This window comes from Corvus moneduloides, chromosome 18, assembly GCF_009650955.1.
Source record: "Corvus moneduloides isolate bCorMon1 chromosome 18, bCorMon1.pri, whole genome shotgun sequence".
NCBI lineage: Eukaryota > Metazoa > Chordata > Aves > Passeriformes > Corvidae > Corvus > Corvus moneduloides.
Window position 1 is genome coordinate 1,856,561 of NC_045493.1, and position 26,467 is coordinate 1,883,027.

Consider the following 26,467-nt stretch of genomic DNA (forward strand, 5'->3'; position numbering starts at 1 on the left):
CCCAGCCAAGTCGAGGTCCCCTTGCCTCTTGTTCCTCACCTAAGATCTTCCTCCAGCTCCACATCCAGGCTGTGTTTTTGTCACCTTCCCTTCCCTGGGTTTTTCCCTTGTTTCCTTTCTGGAAATGTCGCCTTTCTGGCTTGTTTTGGGGTCTTCCACTCATTCTTCCTGCTCAGCTCTTGGAGAAGGGTTTGCAGCCAACTTCCCTTCCCTTCCCTTCCCTTCCCTTCCCTTCCCTTCCCTTCCCTTCCCTTCCCTTCCCTTCCCTTCCCTTCCCTTCCCTTCCCTTCCCTTCCCTTCCCTTCCCTTCCCTTCCCTTCCCTTCCCTTCCCTTCCCTTCCCTTCCCTTCCCTTCCCTTCCCTTCCCTTCCCTTCCCTTCCCTTCCCTTCCCTTCCCTTCCCTTCCCTTCCCTTCCCTTCCCTTCCCTTCCCTTCCCTTCCCTTCCCTTCCCTTCCCTTCCCTTCCCCTGCAGTTTGGGATCACTGAGGACTCATCCAGCCGTTCCTGCTGGATTTTCCCCCTCTCCCCTTGGCTTTGGGGACAGTGGCACCTGGCAGGAGCCCTGCAGGCAGACAATGCTGATATTCCCAGAGATATCCCACACCCGACTCCGGATTTGCCCGGGGCGAGGGGGATTTTTTGCCTTGCTGTTTCCCCCATGGGAATTGTCTGAGCTCAGCTCCCAGCCTGGACCAGCAGAGCAGAAACCACAGCCCAAACCCCATTCCCAGCCACCCCCAGCTGTGTCTCCTCGGATTAGTTTTCCTCACGCCTCAGTGTTGATTACATCCCGCGGTGTGACATCCTGATGGAACGTGGCACCGCCGGAGCGGGATGCGATGGGAAGTGATGGGCTGGCAAGTGGCTAACGCTGCTGGAGAGGTGTCTCCTCTCATTTCCCTCCGTCTTCCCTGGCTGCTGGGAATGTTTTCCAAGCTGGATGGGAGCGGGGTTTCCCCAGCTGGTTGATCCCTGCCGGGAGGTTTCGGCATCAGCGGAGCTGTTTGGTCCTTGCAGGATCAACATCCGTGTGGGAGTTATGCCAAGCAGGGCAGACATTTGTAGGGAGCAAAATCGTGGAATGATTTGGACTGGAAGGGAGCACTTCCATGGGCAGGGACACCTCCCACTGGAGCAGGTGGCTCCAAGCCCTCCCTGCATCCCAAGGATTCCCTGTCCCCATCCTTGTGGTGGTTCAACAGCCGAGGTCTTCACTATATCCCATCGCCGTGGGATTTTGTAAAAATCCCTCTTCCCTGTTCCCCCTGTGGGAGCAGCACAGCAGCACTCAGATGCTCTGGATTGCCGTGGAATTACTTCCCTAAGCACAGAAACACAAAAAAATGTTGTCGTTGTCAGCTGGAGATGGGTGAGGGGAGCCCAGCGAGGCCCCGTCCCTCCCTGGCCGTCTCTCCAGGATTTCTTTTCCCCAAACTTGCTGCTCCTGGCAGGAGCACGTTCCCATCCGAGTCATCCCTGACCCAGGTTGGGAGCAGGTTTGGATGCTTCCCTCTGATTTTTAACATCCCTTTGTCCTGATGGGAAGGGATTTGCACAGAGCACGAGGGCTGGGAGCTGCAGAAGGAGCCTCTTTCTCCAGCAGCACAAACCAGGCTGGGGGGAACACAGGATCATGGAATATCCTGAGCTGGAAGGGACCCACAGGGATCATCCAGCCCAGCTCCCGGCCCTGCCCAGACACCCCAAATCCCACCCTGGGCATCCCCGGCAGCGCTGTCCAAACGCTCCTGGAGCTCTGGCAGCCTCGGGGCCGTGCCCATTCCCTGGGGAGCCTGGGCAGTGCCCAGCAGCCTCTGGGGGAAGAACCTTTCCCTGATGTCCACCTAAACCTCCTGACACAGCTCCAGCTGTTGCCTGTCCCAGGGAGCAGAGATTGGAGCTGGCCCTCTGGAGGAAGTTGTAGAACCCCTGGTTTAATGGGGTCTCCAGGGATGTCCCCTCCCTCCCTGCCGGGGCCCTCAGCCCAGTCCTGTGTGACAGCTCCACCCCACCCACGGCACTGCTGCTCTGGCCGTGTCCCTGGGGGAATCTCCTGAATCCCGCTGCTGCCTCTCCCTCTCGGCTTGGTGAGCAAGGAGTTTGCAGTTCGTGGTGGGAGCATGAGTGGGATCCCAGCCAGGGATGGCCAAGTGACAAGTGCTGAGATGCCACCAGAGCTCCTTGAGCCCCCCCAGCCCCTGAAGCGTCTGTGAAAGAGCCCCTGGAGGGCTGACCTCAGGTAGGTTTGGTGGACAGGGATCCAGGATCATGTCCAGTGGATCTGGGTGGGAATCCCAGAGCCCTAAACCCAGCTTTTCTGCTGGAAAGCCCCAAGGACACGATGCTGGTGTTGAAGGTGACGCGGGGAAGCAGCCAGTGCCACCCAGACCGTGCCCCCTCTCCGTGGTCACCCCAATCCCAGTGCCAGGGGTGGCTTTGTGGGGGAACACTTCTGAACCCTAACACTGTCCCAGCCCCAACCACCTCCAGGAGGGGACTTCCCCAAGGAACCTCCTCTCTTGGGGCCCACCCAAGAAGTGGTTCTCTCCTCCCTGGGCCCGCCCTGCACAGGAGCACTCCCCAGCTGTGTTGGCAGCACAGCTGGCAGCTCCCAGCAGCCACATCTGGCCACAGCTGGCAGCCAGGCTGCCGAGGGTTTCCCACCCCGGCAGTGGAGTCGGAGGGCACAGCTTTGTCTGGATAAGCCTAATTGAGCCTGCGAGGCTGGGAATTGTAGGGGGGAGGAAATCCCGATGTGAGGCTCTAAGCCAGCTGAAGGTAACATTTGAGCTGGATAAATGGGATTGTCACCCTGCAAAGGGGAACTGCCCTGATTACAGTCCCTTTGGACTCTTTCCTTACTGGAGAGGGGCTCTGGGAACAGCTCCTGCTTTGGATGATCCCCTCTACTCCGGCTCAGGTTCGCTTTCATCCTGCTGGATCTATCCTGGATCATCCTTCCACCCACTGGACCTGGCCGTGATCCACAGGGTTGGAAGGGACCTTAAGGACCATCCCATTCCACCTCCTGCAGGGACAGGGACACTTCCCACCACACCAAATTCCGTGTGGAGTATTTGCCACGTGCACTAATGGAGGCAGCAGTGATGCCCTTTGCAGCTTGAATCCTGCATGGATTTACATGGGAAGGGAAAGCTGCTGGAGCAGCTGCTCTGGGATCTCTCCCATCCTATTTCGGCCCTAAAAGCAGCACGAGCAAGGCCAGAGGTGTCTCATGAAGGGACTTTGCCACAGAGCATCTCCCTGGGGTGCTCAGCTCCCAGCTGGGACCACGTGGGAAGTAAACTCAGGATGGTGGGGACACACTGGGACAGTGTCCCTGGAATTGCCACAGGTTTCCCAGGGAAGCCTGGATCCCTGGAAGTGTCCTGGAAGGCCAGGCTGGACATTGGGGCTTGGAGCAGCCGGAGACCCTGGAAGGTGTCCCTGCCCGTGGCAGGGGTGGGATGGGATGAGCTTTATGGTCCCTTCCTACCCAAACCATTCCATGGATATTATGATTTGCCTCTAGACTGGGAATTTTGCCCAGCGGTGGAGATATATCCCGATGCTGGGTATCTTTTGTTGTTGAACTCTTCTGGAAAGAGGCTCCACCCCAGGGTCTCCCCTTTATCTCTCCATGGGGCTCCCCCATCCTGGGAGCATTTTGGTGACAGCCTGGGGTGTCTGGGATAACTGCAAAGTCTCCCGGCCATTTCTTGGCTTTGCAGTGACTCATCCCGGGATTCTTTCCCGAGCCACTTCCATCGATTTTATCCGTCCCATTCATAATGTGAACACCTCCCGACGCTGTTTGCTGTAGTAGGAGAAGGGGGGTTTGTTCATCAGGCTGTCTCCGTGATGGATAACGTGCTCACACCAATTCCCCGGCATCCAGAAAGGGGCCAGGAGATGAGGAAGGGGGAATTGGGATGAAACAGTCCCCATCCATGTGGTTTGGCACCGCCGCCACCCCTGGAAGATGCTCCAGGTGTCCTTGGTGAGGGTTTGGGGCTCGCTGAGGCCATCACCGCCCACCCCAAGGAGGGTGCGACCCCAAAATAACGAAGTAGGGAAGCTCCAGGTGCTTTTCTCCATGCAGGACATGCCCAGGAATTCACCGCGGAGCTGCCGGGGTGGCAGCGGGGGCAGCGGGGGCAGCGAGGGCGTCACGGCCAAGGTGGCCCCGCCGTCGCCGTCCCCTCCGAGGCGCGCGGGTGCCACTCAGGGAGCGGCGCTGGCTGTCACAGCTGCCCGTCAGCGCCGGCGAGCAGGGTTGGCAGCGCTCTGCTGCCGTGTCGCCTGTCAGGGACACGCCGGAGGTGGCTGTCACCCTCTGCCCGGTTGGTTCCCCCTTTCCCGGCTCTCCTCCTGGCACAGCTGATCCCATCAAGCGCGGCTGTTGATTTTGGGATGAGCTGTGCCGCGCGGAGCAGGAGCCCTGACCTTTGCCGGAGCGGCGAAGGCAAACACGGCGGTGTTGGATGGAGGGTGGCATTCCCTGGCAGCGCCACCGCGTCGGGGAGCGGGGTTTGGCTTTTGGGAACCCCTCGGGAGGCAGGAATGGGGTGGCTGACCGGGGGAAGTCTCCATGGGGCTGCTCAGGGGGTGCCAGCCCCGCTCTTCCCTGCGGAATTCCGCTCGTGCCCACGAAACGTCAGCTCGGAGCGGGAGAGAGGGGGGAATTACGCCAGGGGAATTATGGCTGGGAGAGTTGGGATTTTCGAGGCAGGCAGGAGGCTGCTGGTGATCAAGGTTTCAGTGACGACTGGCACGGGGGCAGCGGGAGTCGGGAGACATCAGTGGGGCGGGGGCAGCTCCGGGGAGCTGCAGCGGGCGGAGGGGGGAGGGAACAGGGAGAGAGGGAGGATGAGGCAGAGGCAGCCGCTGTCACGCTCCGAAGCTTGCGAGGATCCGATCCCGCTGCCACTTCTCCATCACGGGGTCCCCACAACAAAGCCAAACCCCCCCACCCTGAAACAAGACGCGCTCACGGGTTTCTTTCCCCCTTGTAATTAACGCTAATTGTGGCAATTTGAGGGGGTTTCAGGGAGAATATTCCTGCGGTGCTGGGGGGAGGCTGCTGCACCTCTACCTTTCCCCCGGGCATCCCCCCCGAGCTTTTCCTCCGGGTGGGAATCCGGGTAAAGGGGAGAATCCCCAATTAACTCCAGAGCGCCCCAAACCCTCGGGGCTGATCCCTAGTGCCTTTCCCTGCTCTCCTGCCCCGCTCCGCTGCTTTTCCCTCCTGCCAACAGCGGCTCTATTGTTAAACGCCGCGATCCTCCGTGGCTCGCTGCCGCTAATGAAGGTAATTAGCTGCGAGTCACGTCGGGCTCATTTATGTTACGAGGTCAAAATCCCCGCTACACTTCAATACATTTTTGCAGCGAGCACATTTAGAAAGTAATTAAAAGGCTCAGCGGCCGCCGTTGCCTCCATCCCCTCTCCCCCTCGCCGGGCTGGCAGGATTTAATTGAGGCCAGCCGAAAGTTAGCGGGAATAAATTGTGGCTGATAACGCGGAGGTTGTGATTTGATTCTGGGAGAGGACCTGCTCTCGCCCGGCTGTTCGGCTCTTCAGGGAGGGGCGATGATGACAACTGAGATCTGGTTTAGAGATTTAGTGAGGGGGGAAGGACGTTTGGGGAGGGATGAGGCCGCGCATGGAGGGGTCACTTGTTAGAGCATCACCTCTGGGATTTGTGGGCCAAATTCCCACCCCTGGGAGGTGGTGGATGCGGAGGTAGTGGAGGGATGCTGGGTTGTCACAAAGGCTGGTGAGAAAATACCAAAAATATTGGCAATGTGGCACTGGGGAGGTGAATTTCCCTCCTTGGCTTTGAAGGGAGCTTGTAAAAATTAGGGATAGCGACTTTTTACACGGGTGGATAAAGCCAGGACACAGGGAATGGCTTCCCATTGCCAGAGGGCAGGAATGGATGGGATATTGGGAAGGAATTGTTCCCTGGGAGGGTGGGGAGGGGCTGGGCTGGAATTCCCAGAGCAGCTGTGGCTGCCCCTGGATCCCTGGCAGTGTCCAAGGCCAGGCTGGCCAGGGCTTGGAGCAGCCTGGGACAGTGGGAGGTGTCCCCTGGCCGTGGGATGGGATGATTTTAAGGTCCCTTCCATCCCAACCCATTCCACGATCCCGTGGTCCTGACATCTCAATTGCCGCCTCTGCCTGTGGAATGACCAGAGGGGGAGAAGGATCCGGAGCCGCCGCTGGCCGGAGGTGCTGGAGCCGGATCAGCTTGGGATGCTCCCAGGATTTCTATCCCGGGGAGCGGGATGTAAATGTAACCTTCAGCCGGCGAGCGCAATTAGAGCCGCGTGCCTGCCGCGATATTAAAATGGGATATTAAAGCAAACAACAGCTCTCCCCGCTCCCAGGGATAATATCCAGCGCCTGTTTAGCCAGGGATTTGCCGGCACTCTGAGCAAACAGCCGGGAGCCGCCGCTGGTGCCTGGGAAACCTCTCGAATCCCTGAGTGGAAATCCAGCCTTAGGATCCCGGCACGGATCCGCTCCCGGGGCTGAGCATCCTGCGGGGCAGGACCTTTCCCGTGGCCGGGAGGAGCAGGAAGAGGAGCAGCAGGAGGAGGAGGAGCAGCTTTTCCACCCTTGCTGAGGCTGAAGGAGGATGTGGAATCCAAGCACGGCCACGCTCCTGATCACCCTCCTGCTCCAGCGGTGCCAATGAACTTCCCGCTTTTTCCTTAGCCTTCTCCTTCCTTTTCCCTTGGAAGGAGAGCACTGGGCCTGCTTTTAGCTCTGTTCTCCCCTTGGAATGCGAGTGGAATCACCTTTGGAGTGGCCGGCACTCAGCTTTTCCCCAGCTGCCACCTCAAGCCGCGATGTCTTATTAAAAACTGATGATGAGGCCGTTCCAGCTTTATTTTCCCTTTCCTGTTTGGACATCGTGATGCCATTCCAAAGGTTTCGCAATCCTGCCCTGCCTGCACAGGGATGCATCCTCTCCCTCCTCCAAACTGGGTGATGGGATCTGGGACAGGAGACCCCTATTCCCACACACCCACAAAGCCCAGGGGTCTCCTGCTTTCCAGACAAGGAGCTCAGTGAGGCATTCCAAGGGGAAAGAGCAGGAAAATCCCATAATTTGTTTTTTGTCCGCATCTTTTGCTCCCCTTCCCAAAAAACTCGAATCCCAGCTCTCGATTTTGTTACCAGTGCTGGTTTTCCCGGTCTCTCCCTGCAGATACGCTGTCAGTGCCTCGCTGGTCCCCGCAGATCCCTCGTCGGGATTTAGGAAACTCCATAAAACACAGGTACGCCCACCCCACTGCCGCGCCAGGCTGGGGGATGAGGGATGAGCATCCCCCTTTCCATCTCTGCTCCAGGACACGGAGATTGGGGACATTCCCACTCTTTCTGGGCTGCGCTGTCCTCCAAGCCCATTTCAATTCCATTTCAGTTCAGATCTGGTTGAGATAAGGCTCGAGTCGCTATCAATAAAAGCTGTGTCTTATCCGTGACCTTCAGCAAATTCCCCATGTCTGGATTATCGCCCTTCCATATCTCCCTGAAGAGGGAAAAGCACTGGGAAGAGTCTCAGCGCTGCTGTTTGAGGGGAAGCTGCTTCCCAAGGGGCTGGGAACGCCGATGCCCAGGGCAGGGAGGGGTTTTTGGGGGGTGCCTGGGATGGGCAAGGCCGGGGAATCACAGCGAGTTGGGACCGGATTCCCTTTGGAACAACTCTCCACACCCAAAGCGGGGCTCAGGTTGGTGTTTTGGCATCCCTAGAAAAATTCCTCAACACCTGCAGCGCGGTTTGAGGGCAGCAGGGAGAGGATAAAGCCGGGCTCGGGAGATAAGCGAGGCTTCAGCTCTCCCCGCCCACTCTCCCCATGTTTCTCTCCACAGGTTTTCCACCAAGTACTGGATGTCTCAGACCTGCACCGTCTGCGGGAAGGGAATGTTGTTCGGCTTAAAGTGCAAAAACTGCAAGTACGGCGCCGTGCCGGAGCTGTTTGTGTCCCTCCTTAAAACTGTGAGGGGATAATCGGGGTTCTGGTGGCGGAACCGAGCAGGGATTCGGGCGCGGAGAGCCCAACCAGGCTCTCGCCAGCTCATCCTCCCAGGAAGCTTTAATGAGACGTGGGATCGGGTGAATAACACCCCAAAGCAGGGCCGGGGTTGGGTCTGGGCTGGGATCAGGATCCTCGGGGAGGATGTGCCCGCCAGACCTCGGCTCTGCTCACTCCAGAGCTCTGAGTCAGATCCTGACAGTCCCCCCTTCCCTAAGCCTGGCTTTAGCTCCCCACGTTATGGAGATTCCCTGTGGAATTGTCTGCAGGACATGGGGGGTGCATGTGCTGGACCAGGCAGGGATAGCTCTGGGCATCGAGTGGGTTTTGCCCACAGTTTTGGGCTGTAGCCTCTATTTCTGCCAAGTTTTGGGCACCTCTGTGGCACCTCTTGTCGTGGCCCTGCGGAGCCCACCCAGCCCAGGCCGGTGAATCCACGGTGCGAAGGAGAGGGGTAAAACGGGACAGGACCGGGAAAACAGCGAGGCGGAGGCTGGGGCTGCTGGGGCTGCTTCAGCTGCTCCAAATCTGCCCCAGCCCAGCCTCGGACAGAACCGTGCAGCCAGCGGCACCGGGGCAAGCTGCTGCCGGAGCCGGGATTGCCTTTCCTAGGGCTGGCAGCTGGGAACGTGCGATTGTCCGCGGGTAACCGAGCGCTAACGAGCGCTGCTGCCGCTGATTAAGCGCTGATGAGTTGGTAAATTGGGATTTAAACCTGCCGAGCTGCGCTCGGTTACTTGCACAGCTGGTGAGGCTTTTCTGGAAGGGATGGCATCAAACCCAGGGATTTTAAAGGGGTGATTCCCATTGTAGCCGTGCTCGAGGAGCTGGAGGTTTTTCCTGCGAGCTCTCTGTGAGGGAGATGGGAAGGGATGGGATGTTGTGCCTGGCTCCTGACCAGGAGCAGGGACGCTGCGGCTCTGGCTGTGCCAATCCTGCTCCCTGTAATCCCACAGAAAAGAGCATGTCCATTTCCTGGCAGCCAGAATTTGGGAGTGGACGCAAGGCATTTAGGTTTGTTCCAGCCTTGCCCCGGCGCTGCTTTCCCCACAAAGCAGAGGGGAACCGGCAGGTAAAACAAACAACTGGACCCCAAACCCCCCAAGCCTCAAATTCCAAATTAATTCCTGCCTTTCCCTCTAGGAACAGCTTTGTAATAAAAGCTAACACGGGCAGCTCCTGAATTTTCATTACCCAGCTCATTGACTTGAAGCTGCCGTTCCTTTTTTTTTTTTTTCCCCCCCATTATTTCCCCTTGTTTTGATAAATCCTTTTCTCCTTTTTCCCTTTTCCCCCGTGGCTTGCTGCCGGTCTGGCAGAGCACTGAGCTGGGGATGCATTTCCATCCTTAATTAAGGAGGAATGGGAAGGATTTGGGAGTCTGCCTATGCCTGTATGCATGACCCGGGGGTGAAGCCCTCCAGACTCTTGCCCTGGCTCCACAAACCGGGAAAAGCTCCGCAGAATATCCAGAGGCTGTAAATCCTCTCTTTATTTTGGCTAAATATCCTCAATAAAGCCAGGAGGGGAGGGCACAGTGACAGGGACACACCAGGGGCCAGGCGAGCCTCTTCCTCCCCCTCCACTGCTCCTGAATTTAATTAAGCATCCAGCAGCAGGATGGTGGGAACGGGGGTTTCATGGAATCACAGAATGGTTTGGGCTGGAAGGGGCCTTAAAGCTCATCCTGTCCCACCTTCCAGTAAACCTTTTCCCCCTAGCGCAGGCCTCTGCTCCTTTTATTGCAGCCACCGCTGGCAGAAGTGATAATTTGGGGCGTCCTCAAGCCTGGCTGCCGCCCCCCCCCCGGCTGGCAAAGGAAGGGGGAGCTGGGCAGAGCCCCGAGGTTTGGGAATTTCTGTGCCACTCCATTGGGATGGATGCGCTCTCCAAGGGTGTGCAGCCCCTGTGTCCTGCCAGCCAGCCCCTCCTGATCATCCAGGATGTGCATCCCGTGCTGTTCCTTATCCCTGAGCCTGCTGCTTGGGAATTATGGGAAGCAGGGATCCGGCAGGGTTCACTCAGGCAGAGTGAACAACCAAAGCCTCGTATCCGGTCACTTTCCCGGGAGGAAAGGGGGGAAAAGCCCTGAGATCCGTCACAGAATGACCAGGGGTGGAAGGGACCTTAAAGCTCATCCCGTTCCACCCCTGCCCTGGGCAGGGACACCTCCCACTGTCCCAGGCTGCTCCAAGCCCCAATGTCCAGCCTGGCCTTGGACACTGCCAGGGATCCAGGGGCAGCCACAGCTTCAAGCTGTGCCACCCTCCCAGGGAACAATTCCTTCCCCAAATCCCGTGGATCCCTGCCCTCTGGCAGCGGGAAGGCATTCCCCTTTATCCTGTCGCTCCATCAAGTCTCCATCCATCCCTGTCCCCTTGTCACTCCTTTCTCTCTGTCCCCTGCCAGGCTCAAGTGCCACAACAAATGCACCAAAGAGGCCCCTCCGTGTCACCTGCTGATCATCCACCGCGGAGGTAAGGCCCTCTGTCCCCCCGCTCTGTGCCTCCGGGGATGTTGCCAGCGGGTAAAGCTTTCAAGAGCCCCCCGGGCGATTCGGGAGCCGGACCCTGGCGGGGTCCCCGGCGGGACGGAGGCTCCCGAACCGCTTGGGCGCTCCGGGGAAATGTTACCCACCGTTTTTTCCGCTTGTAGGGAGACGAGCCGGTCGGGGCGAGGCAGATTTGCATTGCAAACCACTTCCACCCACCCTCCCCCTGCCTCCTTTTCTTTTCAGATTCCCCACCGCACGGGGTAAGTCCAACCAGGTTTTAGCCTTTTGCTTCTGTCGAGAGCTCAGGGCGGATGTGGGACCCCGAACCTCCCGGTGCATGCGGGGTCCCCGCGCCGGGGACGCGGCCGTGGCCCTGCGGATGCTCGTGGTGCTTTTGGAGCTGCCTTACCCCTCTCTCCTGCGGGAGAGCCCGGCCTAAAATCCACAGAGAGACAGGCAGAACTGTGCAGCAGGACGACGGGGCGGCGCTTCCCACCTCTTTTCTTCCAGATTTTGGCTCCCTTGCTGGCCAGAGGACCGCGACGGCCTGAGGGAAACGCTTCCAATCGTTTTTGCCTTGAATTTTGAGCTCTTGAAGCTGTTCCTTTGTGTTAGATACCCCCCCAAACCCGCTCCTTGGCTTAATCCCGGGGAAAAGAAAGGATTGTGCTGGTGGCACCTCGGAGGGGACAATTTTACGGCCTCCACTCCACCCCCACGCCCTCGCTTGCAGGAAATTTGGGTGGAAGCGGCTGAAGACCCCCCCCCCCCCCCCCCCCCCGTCAGGCTCGGAGCTGCTGCAAACCCTGCCTGGCAGGCAGGGAAGGCACCGTCCCGTCCCGGGAGCAGGCGGGCTCCTGGGATGGGCAGGAATTGGGATTTAGGGCTGTGATGTTGCAAGAGCCGGAGCTGCCCGCTGTGTGTTTTAGGAGCAGCATGGCTTTGGGGTGGCCTCAGCGTCACTGAAATACCTCCCGACCCCCAAATACCCCCCCAGACCCAGCTCTTAAATCCGTTGTTTTGGAGTCAAACCATTCCTTACCCCCCTAACTTTCAGGCTGGCTTCCCCCCCAAAAAAAGAATCTCCCTGCTGAGAGCGTTCTGATCCGGCTCCTTCCCTCCACCCCAAAAAGCTCCGGAAAGGAACAGGATTGTGCTGGCCGAGCCCCGGCTCAAGGAGGGGCCGTGGCAGCTGCTGGACCCCCCAAACTGCAGCCTCACGCCCTTGGGGGGGGTTGGCTGTGGCCGGGGTGCAGGTGGATCCCGAAGTTCAGCTGCCATGCCAGGCTGGAAGTGCCGCGGGAATCGCTTTGGAGAGCGGTTTGCAAGTACAGGGTGACCCCGGGCGCTACCGCAGAGCTTTGATGTCTCTCCGTGTCTCTCCCCCTCCTCTCCATCCCCTTTTCCCTCTCTCCCTTCTTAATCCAGCAAGGTTAGTCCGGACAGAGTCGGTGCCCTGCGACATCAACAACCCACTGAGGAAGCCCCCCCGGTACTCGGACCTGCACGTCAGCCAAACGCTGCCCAAAACCAACAAACTCAACAAGGTGAGCCCTGAGAACCTTGGCACAGGACCCCCTGCACCCAAACATCCACAGCTTTTCAGAGAATCGTGGAATTGTTTGGGCTGGAAAAGATCCTCAAAGAAAATTGAGTTCAATTGTTCCCCCAGCACTGCCAGGGCCACCACTGACCCCTGTCCCCAAGTGCCACATCCACAGGGCTGTTAAATGACTCCACCATGCCCTGCACAGCTGTGCCAGTGCCTGGCCACCCTTTCCATGAAGAAATGTTCCCAATATCCACCCTGCCCCTCCCCAGCCCAGCCTGAGGCCGTTCCCTCTCCTCCTGTCCCTGTTCCCTGCGAGCAGAGCCCGACCCCCCCGGCTGCCCCCTCCTGTCAGGGACTTGTGCAGAGCCACAAGGTCCCCCCCTGAGCCTCCTTTGCTCCAGGCTGAGCCCCTTTCCCAGCTCCCTCAGCCACTCCTGGGGCTCCAGCCCCTTCCCAGCTCCGTTCCCTTCCCTGGACACGGAAGGATGTTCCAATAAGGTCATTTCTTTTAAAAATAAAATGGGATCAGCACTTCCAGAACAGTCTGGGTCCCGCTGTCCCGGTCCTGCTCCATTGTGGCCTCTCAGCCTCCAGGTCCAAGCTGAATCTGGGGTGGTTGGAGGTCTCTGCTACCGGCAGAGCCTTCCATAAATAACAAATTTACTGTTGCAAATAAAACGAGCCTGGAATTGGATTGTCCCTGGCGAAGCTGCTCAAGCCAGACCTGGCAGAGCACCTGGCTCGCTCCTGCTCGGCACTGATACCATAAACCCATCACGGGGCTGCTTCTGAAGGAATTTAGAGCCTGTTGGCCTCCAGTGGAAAATTCCTCAGAGGAAGGGCAGGGTGTGGGGCTGGCAGGCTGGAAGTGCTCAAGAAGAGGGATATCACTGATGTGGTGGGGAATGGATCATCAAAACCCTGAATTCCCAAAGCCTGGCTGAGCTCCTCCAGCCCTCAGCATCTCCTGGCTCTGGGAAAAGTCTGGGCACCAAGATGCGCCTGGAGACATTGATTTTAAACCCAAATCTCTTTAGGAATTCCTCGGTGCAGGGATCTGCTCTGGTTTTGTTGCTATGAGGTGGTGCAGAAAGCTTTTGACCTGAGCACTCCCATTCAGGTTGAAGTTTCCCCTATAAATGTTCTTATGTCAGCGGGGCCCCCTTCTAATTTTGGTGTTTCTAAAAGCATTTCTTTAGACATATCCTGGATAAAATCATGGAATGGCCTGGGTTGGAAGGGACTTTAAAGATCCTCTAATTCCAGCCCTGCTGTGAAATCCTTTTGTTGTGACCTTCGCTGGTTGCTTAAAAAGGAATTTACGTGGCCGAGATTGTTGAGCACGGAATGATGACCAATATGGGCTTCCTGGAAAGCCCAGCTCATTGAAGAGTTAATTAATTAGGACAAAATCACCTGCTGGGGAAGGCTCGTGCAGATATTTTAACCTTGGAGGGAAATTCCCTGGGGATGGGAGTGCTCGGCACTGCTCAGACCCTGTTCAGCAGCTCCAGGTTGAGCAGCAAGGGGGGAAGTTTTGACTTTGATTTTTCGTTTTGGGTCCAAGATATCCAAGCAGGTTCTCCTGCCTGTTGGCTCTTGGTGGTCCCTTCCCACCCATCCCAGTGCAGGCCCAAAATCGCTGGCCTTGACTGGGAGGAGTCAAGGAACGGTGAGGAATTTCTTGGGATGTGTTGGCTGCTCCTTCCAGATCCCTCTGCTCCCTGCAAGGCCCTGGGGTTTGGCTCCAAGGAGCTCAGCAGGAGCTGCCAGGACCTTGTTGTCCCCAAGGACCAAGCCCCAGGGTTGTGGCCCCAATTCTGGCCTTGGCGGCCGTGGCTCTGCAGAGCCAGAAAATTTGGGGACCCTCATCTGGGGGTGAGAGTAGGAAAGGAGCCAATATATGGTGGGAAATGGCCTTGGGGAACACCAACAGCTTTGGAAAAAGCGCTGGGTGTTTTCTGGGACTTCTGGAAGAAACGGGTGGGATGATCCACTTGTCACCTGTGGTGGCATTGACCAGCACCGCCCTCACCGGCTCCTCTCTATTCCCTCCTTCCCTGTGTCCCACAGGACCACATTCCGGTGCCCTACCAGCCAGATTCCAGCAGCAACCCCTCGTCCACCACGTCGTCCACGCCGTCCTCACCGGCCCCGCCGCTGCCACCCAGCGCCACCCCCCCGTCCCCGCTGCACCCGTCCCCGCAGTGCCCGCGCCAGCAGAAGCAGTTCAACCTGCCAGGTACTGCCACTGCTGTCCCCGTGTCCCACCTGCCCCGTGAGAGGGACTCGTGTCCTGGGGTGTCCTTGGGGTGAAGATCCATTTGACTGAATCCCCTTCCTGGATTTATGCTGGGATGGGGAGAAGGTGGAGGTAGGAATGAGGAGAAAAGATGAGTTTGGGATAATTCAGCTTGGGTCAAATCTCCTGCTTGGAGAAGGGTCAGAGCCCAAGGCTTCATCTACTCTTGGAATCCTCCAAGGCTGGAGCCAGCAGAACTTCTGCTGCTCCCGAGGCTGCAGAACCTTTCCAGGCATGGATTTTCCATGGCATTTCACCCCAGGTGCAAACTGAAACCAGGGGCTTACCCCTCTGTGAGGGCAAATTGGGGTGACCCCACCGTGGTTTTGGGGTGATGGGTCCCCAACGGGTTTGTTGGCAGCACACGTTGGGTAACAGATGATTCTGGGAATGTCTGCTGTGGCTTGTCCCACGGAATCTGGACCTGGGATCCATCTGCTCCTGGAGCTCTGTCTCTTCAGGGATGGTGGGAGAGGCAGGGAGGTCCTGGTGGCTGCAGGACACAGAAGTTGTGGAAAACGGCCCAAAAAGCTCCTCTCCAGCTGAGGATGTACCAAAGGCTGTCCCAGCGTGTCTGCCTCGCTTTGGGATGTCCTGCTGCTCCAGGAAAGGTCCATTCCTGGAGGGGGATGGCTCAGAATCACTCCTGGCAGCGTGTCCAGCCACTCCCAAAAAACAGCTGGCGAGAGGCGAGGAGATCTCTGGGATGCTGAAGCACTCCTGGCTGTCCTGGGGGCCCTGCTTGGTCCATGACCTCTTTGCTGGAGCAGCTGGAAGGTTGGGGTCTCTCCTGCACCCCCAAAATCCCCGGATTAGTGAGCTGGGCTGGTCAGAAGGAGGATCAGGACGGCTTCTCCAGAGGAACCAGGTGGCATCTCCATGCTCCGTGGTGGTGCTTCCATCCTGACAAGCCTTCAACCAGAGAGGAAGAGGAGGAGGGAGGCAAGGAGGAAGTTGCCTGGCAGAATCCATCACCACAACGACAAACACTTCCAAAAGCTGGGAAACCCCCCCAAAAATCAACCCCCCACTGTGTGCCCGGAGCGGTGGCAGCCCTTTGGAGTGCCCGGGATTCAGGCAGGATCTCGGAGTGGCGTGAGGAAGACAGCGGAGAAGCTGGGGGGAAGCCCTGAGCGTTCCCAGGAATGGTGTGACCCATCCATAGGGTCAGGATTTCTCCAGGTACAGCCCTGGAGCCTCCAGGTTCAGGGAGGACACGGCACGGGTTCGGTGCTGGGGTGACCCAGTGCAAGGAGTTCTTCCAAAGCCAAAGTATCCCGATTCCTCGGCATCCCAATCCACCTGCTGGGTCAGCCCTGGACCCTGCCTGGCTCGGGGGGGACCCAGCCTTTGGTGACCCCATCATGGGTCACTTCCGGAGCAGAGACCGCTCCAGGGCTTTTTGGGACATTATTTCCTGTGGTTTAAAGCAGAAATCATAGAATTAACCCCTTTTTGGGGACTTGGAACGCATTCCCAGCCGGCAGGGATGGGGCAGGGCAGGATCAGACCCTGGCAGCTCTGGGGGGTGTTTGCTCCTGGTTTTATTCCCGTGAGGAGCAGAATGGGATCCAAAGCAGGACTTACCCTGCTTTCATCTTCTCAGCCGGGAAGTTTTCCGTGGTTTATCCCATCGAGATGGTCATCTCAGGGATTAGGATTTGAGCTTGGAAATTGTGACACAGTGACCTTCTCCTGCCGGAATTACCTTCCAGGCTCCTTTGATGTTGGCTCAGGTCCTGCTGCAGGGCTGAGGTTGGACTTTGGGGTCTCCAAGCTGGAGAGGGGAAGCTGAGGGGTGGTCCTGGAGATAAGAAGGTGGCTTTCGATCTGGTGCCAACCTCCGGTGGCCTCAGCAGCTCTGAGTTCTTCACACCCATGACCTGCCTGCCTCCACGGCAGTTGGATCAATCCTTGGGCTGGAGATGGGAGCCACTGGAGGGTCCCACCACCCAGAGCCTCTCTGAGCTCTGGCTTTGGGCAGTGGCTCCCGGGACTCCTTCCAGGAAGGACATGGCTCCAAAGCAAGGGACAAAAGGGTGGAATTGGGCCTGAATGGGCAGCAGTTCCAACCCCCTCACTTGGTGTCTCCCTGATACCAAGAGGTTCCCAAATTCCTGTTGAGGGCCAACACTCAAACCCGCCATGGGCTTTAGCTGGAAAAAAAGTGTCCGAATCCCACCAGTGACTTCATAGATGACATCAACGCTCTCCAAATGGTGTAGAAGAGTAGATGGGGGAAAAAAATCAAATTATAATCCAGCAGAAGTCTTAATTTTTTGGCCTGGGCAAACCCTACGTGCCAGGTTGGAATACGGAAGATTTCATACGGGGATATGGAAGTGGGAGAGGTTGGATCGCACAGGAGGGGTTCACACAACTGCAGTTGAGGTTTCCTGGTGAAGAACAGGGCACAGGTTGGAGCTTTTCCAGCTCTGCAGGTTGGTGTTGAACCCCTTTTCCCTCTTTTCCAGCCTCCCATTACTACAAGTACAAGCAGCAGTTCATTTTCCCAGGTAAGGCTCTCGGGAGGTTTTTCCTGGATGTGGGATGCTGGGATTTCTCCTGGTGGGGGTGGGTGCATGGCCAGCTCTCCAAACCCCTGGATTTGTGCAGGGGTGGGATTTCTCCTCAAACCCAGGCTATTGGTGCAGGACCATGAAGATTCTGCATGGCTGGGTGGCCCTAAGTGACACCCAGCCCTACTCAGGGTGTCACTGAATTCCACCTGGGGTGAGGGGTGGGATTTAATTCCCTTGGGTGCCCCAGAGCTCTCTAATTCCTCTCTCTCGTCCCCAGATGTGGTGCCCGAGACACCGACCCGTGCCCCGCAGGTCGTCCTGCACCCCGTCACCTCCAACCCGATGTGAGTGACTCCCCCTTCCCATCCACTTCCCTCCAGGCACCCATGGGTGCTCCCCTGGTGCTGGGAGCTCAGGTGGTCCTGGTGAGACCCCAGAGCTCTGGAAGGTTGAGAGGGAGGGTGGGGGCCTCGTTTATAACCCACAGCTCTTTGCCACTGGAAAAAAAAAATGGATTTCAATCCAAAAAGCCCAAGCCCTGGGGATTAATTAAATTATAATTAAATTATAAGCAGGATACCTTTGCCACCTCCAATATTTTCAAGCCCAATAAACTTTAGGCTGAAAGTCGGGAAAAGCAGCATCTAATCAGCGCTAGAACCATCCCTGCCTGGCAGGCTGGGCCCGAATCCATCATTCCCTGACATCCTGGTGCCTGCACCACTCCAGCAGTGACATTCCACTGCTGGGCCTCTTCCTGAGCCTTTTCCTAAAGGCCGTTTTTGGAGGATTTTGGAAGCCAGGGGTTTAAGGGATGATGAGGTCTGGCCTCAGTTTATGGGCAGCTCATCCACACTCTCCAAGCTCCGCTGGGGTTCTGGTGGATGGAGAGCGATGGGTGGAGCCACCGTCCCCTGGGAATTCATGGAAAAGTGGTGAAGTCGAAGCTTCAGTCGAGGCTCCCCTGCCTCAAGGAAGGTGTCAGGTATAGGATTTTTGGGGAACAGCTTTCAATGTCCGAAATCTGTGATTCCCTCTGGCTCCCCCCACTGAAAACATCCTGGACTTGGCTGGGTTAAACATCTCCGGATCCTTGGAAGACAGGAATTTGTGCCTGGGATAGCGATGAGGAACCGGCTGGTCCTGCAAACCACCCATCCATGGAGGCGCTCTGCGGCCACCTGGGCTTCCAACACTGCTCAAAATACCAGGATTGACTCCTTTTGTATGGGATCCTGGGATTTATAGTCTTTAGTGGCTGTGGAATGGGATAGGACTTGCAGGACCGCCATGTCCGAGTGGTTTGGGGAGTGGAATTCCCTTGGGAAGGGATGCTGTGGTTTATGTTATTGACAATCATAATTTAGAATATATTTCTATGATGTTTGAAACTCGAGCTGATCCCTCAGTCAGAACTTCCCTAATTCCCTGTTAATTATCAGGAGCAGCGAGACCCCGGTCATGGACCCAGGGGTGGGAGGTGCTGAGTAAACAGGGAAGGAAAAGACCTGGAAAACCAGCCAGATTTGGGTTCTTTACTTTGGGAGAGGATCCTGGAACCCGGCACTTCTCCAAAATGATTGAAAAACTCCTTTTCTTTCCTTCTGCACTTTTGCTTTGGCTGGTGTTGTAGGGAAAAAAGTCTTGGAAATCTCTAAAAACACCTCGAGGATGTACCCCAGTGTCTGTGGGGGGGTTAAATCTGTCCCTTACCCCGGGTTAGTGACGTCTTCTCCTCCCTGATCCCTTTATTCCTGGGGTGGGAAGTGGGGCTGCTGCCCGAATCCGTGGCGTTAATTCTGGAATTCTTTTAACAGCCTGGAAGGAAACCCATTGCTTCAAATTGAAGTGGAGCCCACCTCGGAGGTGAGACGGCTCCTGTGCTTAATGGGCCTTGGTTTTAAGGGTACCTTGGGGCACATTTCCTAGGAAATGGAGATGTTTCCCATCTGTGCAGTGGAACTGCTGATAATTAAATCAAAGGCCAGGCATCCGTGTCCCCACCCTGTGGAGAGGGACCCTCCTGGGCTTCCAGTTTGGAATTCAATGAGGTTTTTAGGATGCGTTAAAAATGTGGTGGAAGGGAGGGGGAAGATGAGAACGGGGCTTTTAAAGGGTGTGGTAAAATCCTGTAGGAAGTATAAATGGACCATCAGGGGGTCTGGGAATGCTGACCAGGGGGTGCCAGGGTGGGAATAATGGGAATGAACAGAGCACAGCTCAGCCAGGGGAGGATGAAACTGTTTTAAGGCAAATTAACTAAATCTCTGCTGGGTCACAGTCTTAAATTTAACCCCGGGGTAAATAATTGGCTCTGCAGGGCAGTGCTGGAATCCCCATCCCTGGAGGGGTTTGAAGCCCTGTGGATGTGGCACTTGGGGATATGGGTCTGTGGTGGCCTTGGCAGTGCTGGGGAGGGGTTGGAGCCCATCTCAGAGGGCTTTTCCAACCTAAAGGATTCCATGATTCTATGAAAACCTGGGATTCCGCTGCCTTTGCGTAGAACGGGGCCGCTCCGTTGGCTTTGGGAGGTGCCTTCCTGGTTCCTCTGGGGCTGAGCGAGCAGCAGTTGGATCAGTGGGGTTTTCCCCCCAGTTTTCTCCCTGTTTTATTGTTCCCGATGCCCTTTGCCCACCACAGAACGAGGAAGGCGCCGAGGAGGTGCAGGAGTCCGAGGACGACTTCGAGGAGATGAACCTCTCGCTGCTCTCTGCGCGCAACTTCCCGCGCAAGGCCAGCCAGACCAGCATCTTCCTGCAGGAGTGGGACATCCCCTTCGAGCAGCTGGAGATCGGGGAGCTCATCGGGAAGGGCCGCTTCGGGCAGGTGTTCCACGGGCGCTGGCACGGGGAGGTGGCCATTCGCCTCATCGACATCGAGCGCGACAACGAGGACCAGCTCAAGGCCTTCAAGAGGGAGGTCATGGCCTACCGGCAGACCCGGCACGAGAACGTGGTGCTCTTCATGGGGGCCTGCATGAGCCCTCCCCACCTCGCCATCATCACCAGGTTGGGGTCATTTTTTTCTGTCCAAAGATTCGTTTCTTCCTTCTAAAAATTTGGTTTTTCCGTTGTTTTTCCTCCGGTCCGACGGCGCCGTTGGGTTGAGTTTCCTGCCCTAAGGAAGGGGTCTTCTCCATGTGGTGTGGAGAACAGGGCAAATCCAGAAGTGTGTCCAGGCAGGTCATTCTTATCTAGAAGTGGAGCTCCGGGCAGGAATGGTTTGTTTTATCCAGGGACAGGAAGCGCCATGGAATCATGGAATGGGGTTGGGTGGGAAGAGACTTTAAAGCCCATCCAGTGCCACCCCTGCCCTGGGCAGGGACACCTTCCACTATCCCAGGCTGCTCCAAGCCCCAATGTCCAGCCTGGCCTTGGACACTGCCAGGGATCCAGGGGTAGCCACAGCTGCTCTGGGAATTCCATCCCAGCCCCTCCCCACCCTCCCAGGGAACAATTCCTTCCCAAGATCCCATCCAGCCCTGCCCTCTGGCAGTGGGAAGCCATTCCCTGTGTCCTGTCCCTCCATCCCTTGTCCCAAGTCCCTCTCCAGCTCTACTGAAGCCCCTTTAGGAACTGGAAGACTGGGAGGCTCCCAGCAGCTTTCTGGGGAGCAAACTGGGATTTGAGGGCTCCCAAACCATCCAAGACCTCCACAGCTTCCTGGGTATCGAGGCATTCCCAAAAAACCTGCCCTCACCCACATTCCCAGTGGGAATGCAGCACTGAGTCTCCCGGTGTAATCCCTGTGTGGGTGGGCAAAAAAATCCCAGCTGGCCTGGAGGCAAAGAGGCTGCAACTGCTCCCAGAGCAGCTGTTCTCATGGGAATTACATTTATTCCTGGGAATTCTGTGATTTTCTTCACCTTCAGACCGTGTGTTCAGCTGGATATTATCCCTCTTTTCATCCCACCCTGGGTTATTTTCTCCCGGAGAAGTTTCCCCAAGGTGAGGCTGAATTTTCCTCCTGGCAGCATTTCAAAAGCAATGGAATGGCACCGCTTCCAACAGCCATCAGTGATGAAATATTGCATCATCTTCTCCTAATGTCCCTAATTTTTCCCTTGAAAGTGGCACCTCCCAGTCCCTGATCCCAGATGGGGTGGCTCTGCAGGTGCTCTGCTCCCTCTTTGTCCAAAACAAAAGGATTTCACCCCGAATCTGTGGCACCTCATCCCTTGCTCCCCGCTCCGGTGGGGTCATGGACTGTGTTTGCCTTGGGAGTTCCATCCTCTGGAGTCAGGGTGACCCCACAGCGGGGCCGGCTCTCCCCAGCTGGCGACTGGAAGAGCGATGCCTTTTATTCGGGACCAAAAATGAGCCATCTGGGGAAAATTCCGCAGCATTTCCATCTATTGGGTAGCTCCAGGCCAAAAGCTTTTGGAAAAGTGTGCAAACACATGTATTGATGGATGAGTCAGAGCCCCCATCCGCGTGTTACGCTGTGTTCCCAAAGGAAAAGGCGGCGTCTCCATCCCGCTCCGACGTCCCTTTGCAGCCCCCGTTTGCCCAGCTTTTCAGTGCTGTTCAATAGCAAAACCTGGGGAATGTATTCCTCGATATTTTTGGGTTTTAGTTTTCCTTTGAGCCGTGGAATGTTTTCTCTTCCATTTTCGATTCTAATGGGCCTTTCTGTACAAGCAGAGAGGTGCCATTTTTGACAGCCGGACAAAACCAGTCCGTGTGCTGCTGCATCCTGGTGAATTAAAATGAGGATTGTGGAGCTCGGCTCATCCTGTTCCTCTTCCAGCTGCACTTGGTCCTGTTTTTTAAGGTCAAAATGTAAATTTATTCAATTGCCCATAAATATAACCCAAGCTCACAACATTTCCAGGCATCGTTGAGTTGTTCCTACAACCTGCTTTTATCTGCATCCCTCGAAAGTTGAGTCGATATCAGCTTTAAACCAAAGGAGAGAAGAGTTGGATGGGATATGGGGAAGGAATTGTTCCCTGGGAGGGTGGGCAGGCCCTGGCACAGGGTGCCCAGAGCAGCTGTGGCTGCCCCTGGATCCCTGGCAGTGTCCAAGGCCAGGCTGGACATTGGGGCTTGGAGCAGCCTGGGACAGTGGGAGGTGTCCGTGCCCACGGCAGGGGTGGCACTGGATGGGATTTAAGGTCCCTTCCCACCCAACCCATTCTGTGATTCCTGAGTTGTCTCTTAATGCGCCGGAAAAGCAGAAATCCCCCAAAGGGGGCTCAAGTTCTCCCTGGGGATTTCTGGGAATAACTTTAAACCAGGCTTTGCTTGGAGTGAGGGAAAATCACTCCCAGCTGCCTGAGGTGGGGATTATGGATACAAAGCCAGGATATCAGGATTTCCTCACCTTCCCTGTGCCCATTCCCAGGGCAGGACTTGCTGTGTGTGGAAAAGGCCACTTTTTCTTCTGGGAGCCCACAAGTGGCCACTCGAGGCCATTTTTTTCCACAAAATCCCAGCAATTCCTTGTAGTTGCTGCAGAAATCTCCATTTCCCTGCACGTCTGGAAGCAGCTGCGTGTCCCTGGGAAGGGGCTTCACCACGTCGTGCCACCGGCGCTGCCGGAAGGGGGTTATTTATAGCCGGGTTTATTTTTACTTTTCCCCATGCCGATGTTTTCCTTCCTGATTGCCTGCAATATTCAGGGATCGTCTCATTAGCAGAACGAAATTTCCCCATCCAAACAGCCCACTGGGGAAAGAATGGAAGGGGAAACTGAGGCAGCAGCTGGCCGAGGGTGGGATGGTTTAGGTTAAAAATCTGATTTTCCCTACATTTATGGATAAATGGGACCAGCGCAGTTTAACATTTTCATCAGTGATAAAAACACTGGGATTGAGAGTGGAAAAGGCTCCAGGGAGAGCTCAGAGCCCCTTCCTAAAGTGCCTAAAGGGGCTCCAGGAGAGCTGGAGAGAGACTTGGGACAAGGGCTGGAGGGACAGGACCCAGGGAATGGCTTCCCAGTGCCAGAGGGCAGGGCTGGATGGGATATGGGGAAGGAATTGTTCCCTGGGAGGGTGGGCAGGCCCTGGCACAGGGTGCCCAGAGCAGCTGTGGCTGCCCCTGGATCCCTGGCAGTGTCCAAGGCCAGGCTGGACACTGGGGCTTGGAGCAGCCTGGGACAGTGGGAGGTGTCCCTGGCCATGGCAGAGGGGGCACTGGATGGGCTTTAAAGTCCCTTCCCACCCAACCCATTCCATGATTCCCGAGTTGTCTCTTAAAGCGACGGAAAAGCAGAAATCCAGCATTTTTCAGCAGTGGGGGAGGTGACTCCAAGGAACGCTTCCATCAGAGCCGCTAATGGGTTTTCTCTTGGGTAATGAGCGCTGGGGACAATTAACATCCATCTTAATTAGTCTGGAGCAGGAGCGGGTGCGAGCCTTGGTGCTTTGAGCACTGCTTAATGGATGGTGGGAAACGGCGGTGAAGTCCTCGGCTCGGCGGGAATGAAAGGGCTGGAAAAGCTCCCAGTTTGTTGGAATAACGAGTTGGTTTTGCTGGTGGGGAGTGGGACAAAGCCAGGCCTGGGTAAATCCAGCTCCTTGGGGCTCCTGGTGCTGGCTCCCAGAGCAGGAACAGAGGAAAAGCCTCAGCCACCCAGGGGGGGTCTTCCAAGGGTAAAGTCCTTCCCTAATCTGGCTAAAATGGCTCCAGCCACCCACGAAAGCAGAAACTCCCACATTTGAGGATTCTGGGTGCTCCTCCTGGGGAAAAAAAGGGAGATTTGGATGCTTATTGATGCTTCCCAAGGCTCCAGGTGCTCATTGAGTCTGTAATGGAGCAGGGGATCAACGCGCTGGATGCAGCAACAGGGGGCTCCTGTTGGTTGGGAATGTTGTTTGGGAGAAGGTTTGAGCTGGGCTTTGCCTGGGCTTTGAGCTCCTGCTGGCTTGTGAGGGGGATTTGGTGCAGCTCTTCCAAGATTCTTTGGGTTTTTGCTTAAAAGCTCCAACGTGGCTCTCAGAGCCTGTGCCAAGAGTCTGGGATTTGCTCCTTGGGATGCTCCAGGCTGGGTTTTGACCCCTCTCGTCACGCCAGGGTGGCTTCAGCTTTCCAGGGTGCCGCCGGTGATGCCACCAGGGCTGTGTGGCCATGATTTATGTCCCTGGCTGGGAAGACACAGGAGAACATTGAGGAACATTAGGAATTAAGCCTGACCTTGGCAGAACTGCGTCAAGAGAATTAATTTGTCGAAGGTGCCTTTGGAGCAGAGGAACTTGGAACGTTTCTGCTGGAGAGGGAGCATCTCCCAAACCCTTCCCTGGAGCTGCTGGTGGTGGGGGGATGGAGATAAACCCAGGCCCTGTCCTAACGTGAGATATTGAAGATGAAATAAGAGTTTGCTCCTTTTTCTCTGTGGAAAACAGGTTTTAATTTCACATTCCCTGGCACTAATTAATAGGGAAGGTGTGAGAGCGAGGGATGGAAGGATAGCCAAGGCACTTCAGCTGTTTATTCCTGGATAACTTGCATGGACTAAATATTGGGGTTTGTTTTGATTCTATAATAGATTTCTGTGCTGGATTTTGCCAATATTTAATGTTCGGCTCTGCTGCTGGGAGGAACAAGCCCTTCACAAGGGATGCTCTCCCATCCCTGGACCCTGCTCCTGGTGGGCATGGAAGAGCTCTGGACAAAGCTTGGCTTTAAACTCTCGGCTCTTCCGAGCCTCTCCCAGTGCCAGATCTCCTGACATTTACAGGCACAGCCCAGCTAGGAAGGATTTGGGGCTTGTAAATCTCAATGCTCGGGGAGCTGGGGATATTTAACCTGATTTGAAGGATGGGAGGAAAGGGGAAGGGTGGAAAGCAAGGCATCCCTGTGGATGCTCTGTGGTGCCTGCAGCCAGCTCCCTGATCCCTCCAGGGGATCCAAATTGTCCTTAGAGCTTTAATGAACCACAAATTGAAGGAACAACAAGGTCAGGTGGGATGGAGCCCTGAATATCCTCAGTGGCATCACTGCCCATGGCAAGGGTTGGAATGAGAGGATCTTTGAAGTCTCTTCCAACCCAAGCCATTCCAGGATTCTGGATTTGAAATTGGATTTTTCTTCTCAATGGACTTAAAATGCATCCTCCCAGCGTTCCTTCCTGCGCTGGGAATTGAAGGAGAAGCTCTAAATCCTGCTCAGTGGGTGGGAAACTGAGGCACGGAGTTGCCACCTTGTTTTGCTCCATGCCAGGCTTGGGAGCCATGCACTGATGGGACACAGGGAACGGCTTCCCATGGGGAAGAGGGCACGGTTAGATGGGATCTTGGGAAGAGATTCTTCCCTGTGAGGCCTTGGGACAGGCTACCCCATCCCTGGGAGCGTTCCAGGCCAGCTTGGGCGGGGCTTGGAGCAGCCCGGGATGGTGGAAGGTGTCCCTGCCCACGGCAGGGGGTGGAATGAACTGAGCTTTGAGGTCCCGTCCCATCCGAACCATTCCACGAGTCTCTGATCCTGGAGTGTTTCCGAGGTGCCTTTCAGGTCCTGCCCTTCTCTCCGCACTCCTGGGTCCGTTTTGGGAAGGGAAGCCATGGATTCCTGCCTCCCCTAACCCTGTCCACGTTCAAACACCCGCTTTAGGAGCCAGGCCCTTCTCCTCTGCCCCCGTTGTTTTCCCTTTTCCTGCTTTTCTGCTGCATTCCCTTCCCTGGCAGTTAAATAATGGAGCTCGTAGATAATATAATAAATGGAGATCGACTTCATGCCAGGCGTGGGATCAGAATGGATTGACCCGTGGGAATACACTCCCCCCCGATCGATACGAGGCCATCAGGCTGGATAAATCTTGATAACGACTGACAACAGCAAGTCAATACGTGGATTAATATACACATTAAAGCTGGATCTATCTTCCAGCGGCAGACAGCAGCTTGGGGAGGGGCCTGGAATATCCCGAGCCAAGAGGATGGCTGGGAATGGGGAAAAGCAGCAGCTTGATCCTCTGTGTTTGATGTCGAAACATTGGGGCTGGCTGAGCTTTTCTTATCCGCTGGAGCATCAAATCCCTGCCGGCGGCTGCTCCTTAACGTGGAGGATGCTCCAGGGGGGAAGTTTTCCCTTTGTGTTTTAAGAGTGTTTCCAAATGCCATGGAAATATCGCTGGTTTGGCCCCGAATTCTCCGGGAAAGTGCTTAACACAGCAGGATTCGCTTTGCTGGAGAGGAAGGGATTTAAGGAAATGCCTTTGATTAAGTGGCCTGCTGAGAGATGGTCCCAAAAATTCCTTCCGATCGTGTCAGCTCTTCCCGTCCCTGATGAGTGACATCCCAGCATCGTTCCTGATTTTTTCTGAGCACTCTCAATGCTTGGGGTCATCTTTGGGACAGAGCAGGACTGCCTGTGTGGGATCCGTGTGCTGGCACCCTGCCTAGACAAAGAAACAGCTCCTTCCCATGACAGCAGCATTAATTGTTTATTAATAATAATAATTATTATTACTATTCCAAAGTGGAGCCGGGTTCCAGGGAAGCAGCCGGCTCGATCCAAGGTTTCATTCCTGTCTCCGAAAGGATTTTTTTTTTTTTTTTTTTTAAATTTCTTTTCCTCCCTGAAGTTCAAAACAGCAGGAGGAGCAGAGAA

At 56.0% G+C, this 26,467-nt stretch overlaps 1 protein-coding gene across 4 annotated transcripts in view; it reads left to right on the plus strand.

The window, feature by feature from the left end:
- Window positions 1-26,467, plus strand: part of KSR2 (kinase suppressor of ras 2) — a 76,824-nt gene that overhangs the window by 30,642 nt on the left and 19,715 nt on the right. For 2 of the 4 annotated variants that reach the window (XM_032128237.1, XM_032128238.1), the window contains exons 6-15: window positions 7,221-7,290; window positions 7,886-7,969; window positions 10,459-10,526; window positions 10,705-10,803; window positions 11,972-12,090; window positions 14,169-14,337; window positions 16,872-16,913; window positions 17,197-17,263; window positions 18,737-18,785; window positions 19,560-19,927. In XM_032128237.1, coding sequence (XP_031984128.1) covers window positions 7,221-7,290; window positions 7,886-7,969; window positions 10,459-10,526; window positions 10,705-10,803; window positions 11,972-12,090; window positions 14,169-14,337; window positions 16,872-16,913; window positions 17,197-17,263; window positions 18,737-18,785; window positions 19,560-19,927 — 1,135 coding nt within the window. The remainder of the gene's footprint in view (window positions 1-7,220; window positions 7,291-7,885; window positions 7,970-10,458; window positions 10,527-10,704; window positions 10,804-11,971; window positions 12,091-14,168; window positions 14,338-16,871; window positions 16,914-17,196; window positions 17,264-18,736; window positions 18,786-19,559; window positions 19,928-26,467) is intronic. The other 2 variants (XM_032128239.1, XM_032128240.1) reach the window with 1 other exon arrangement.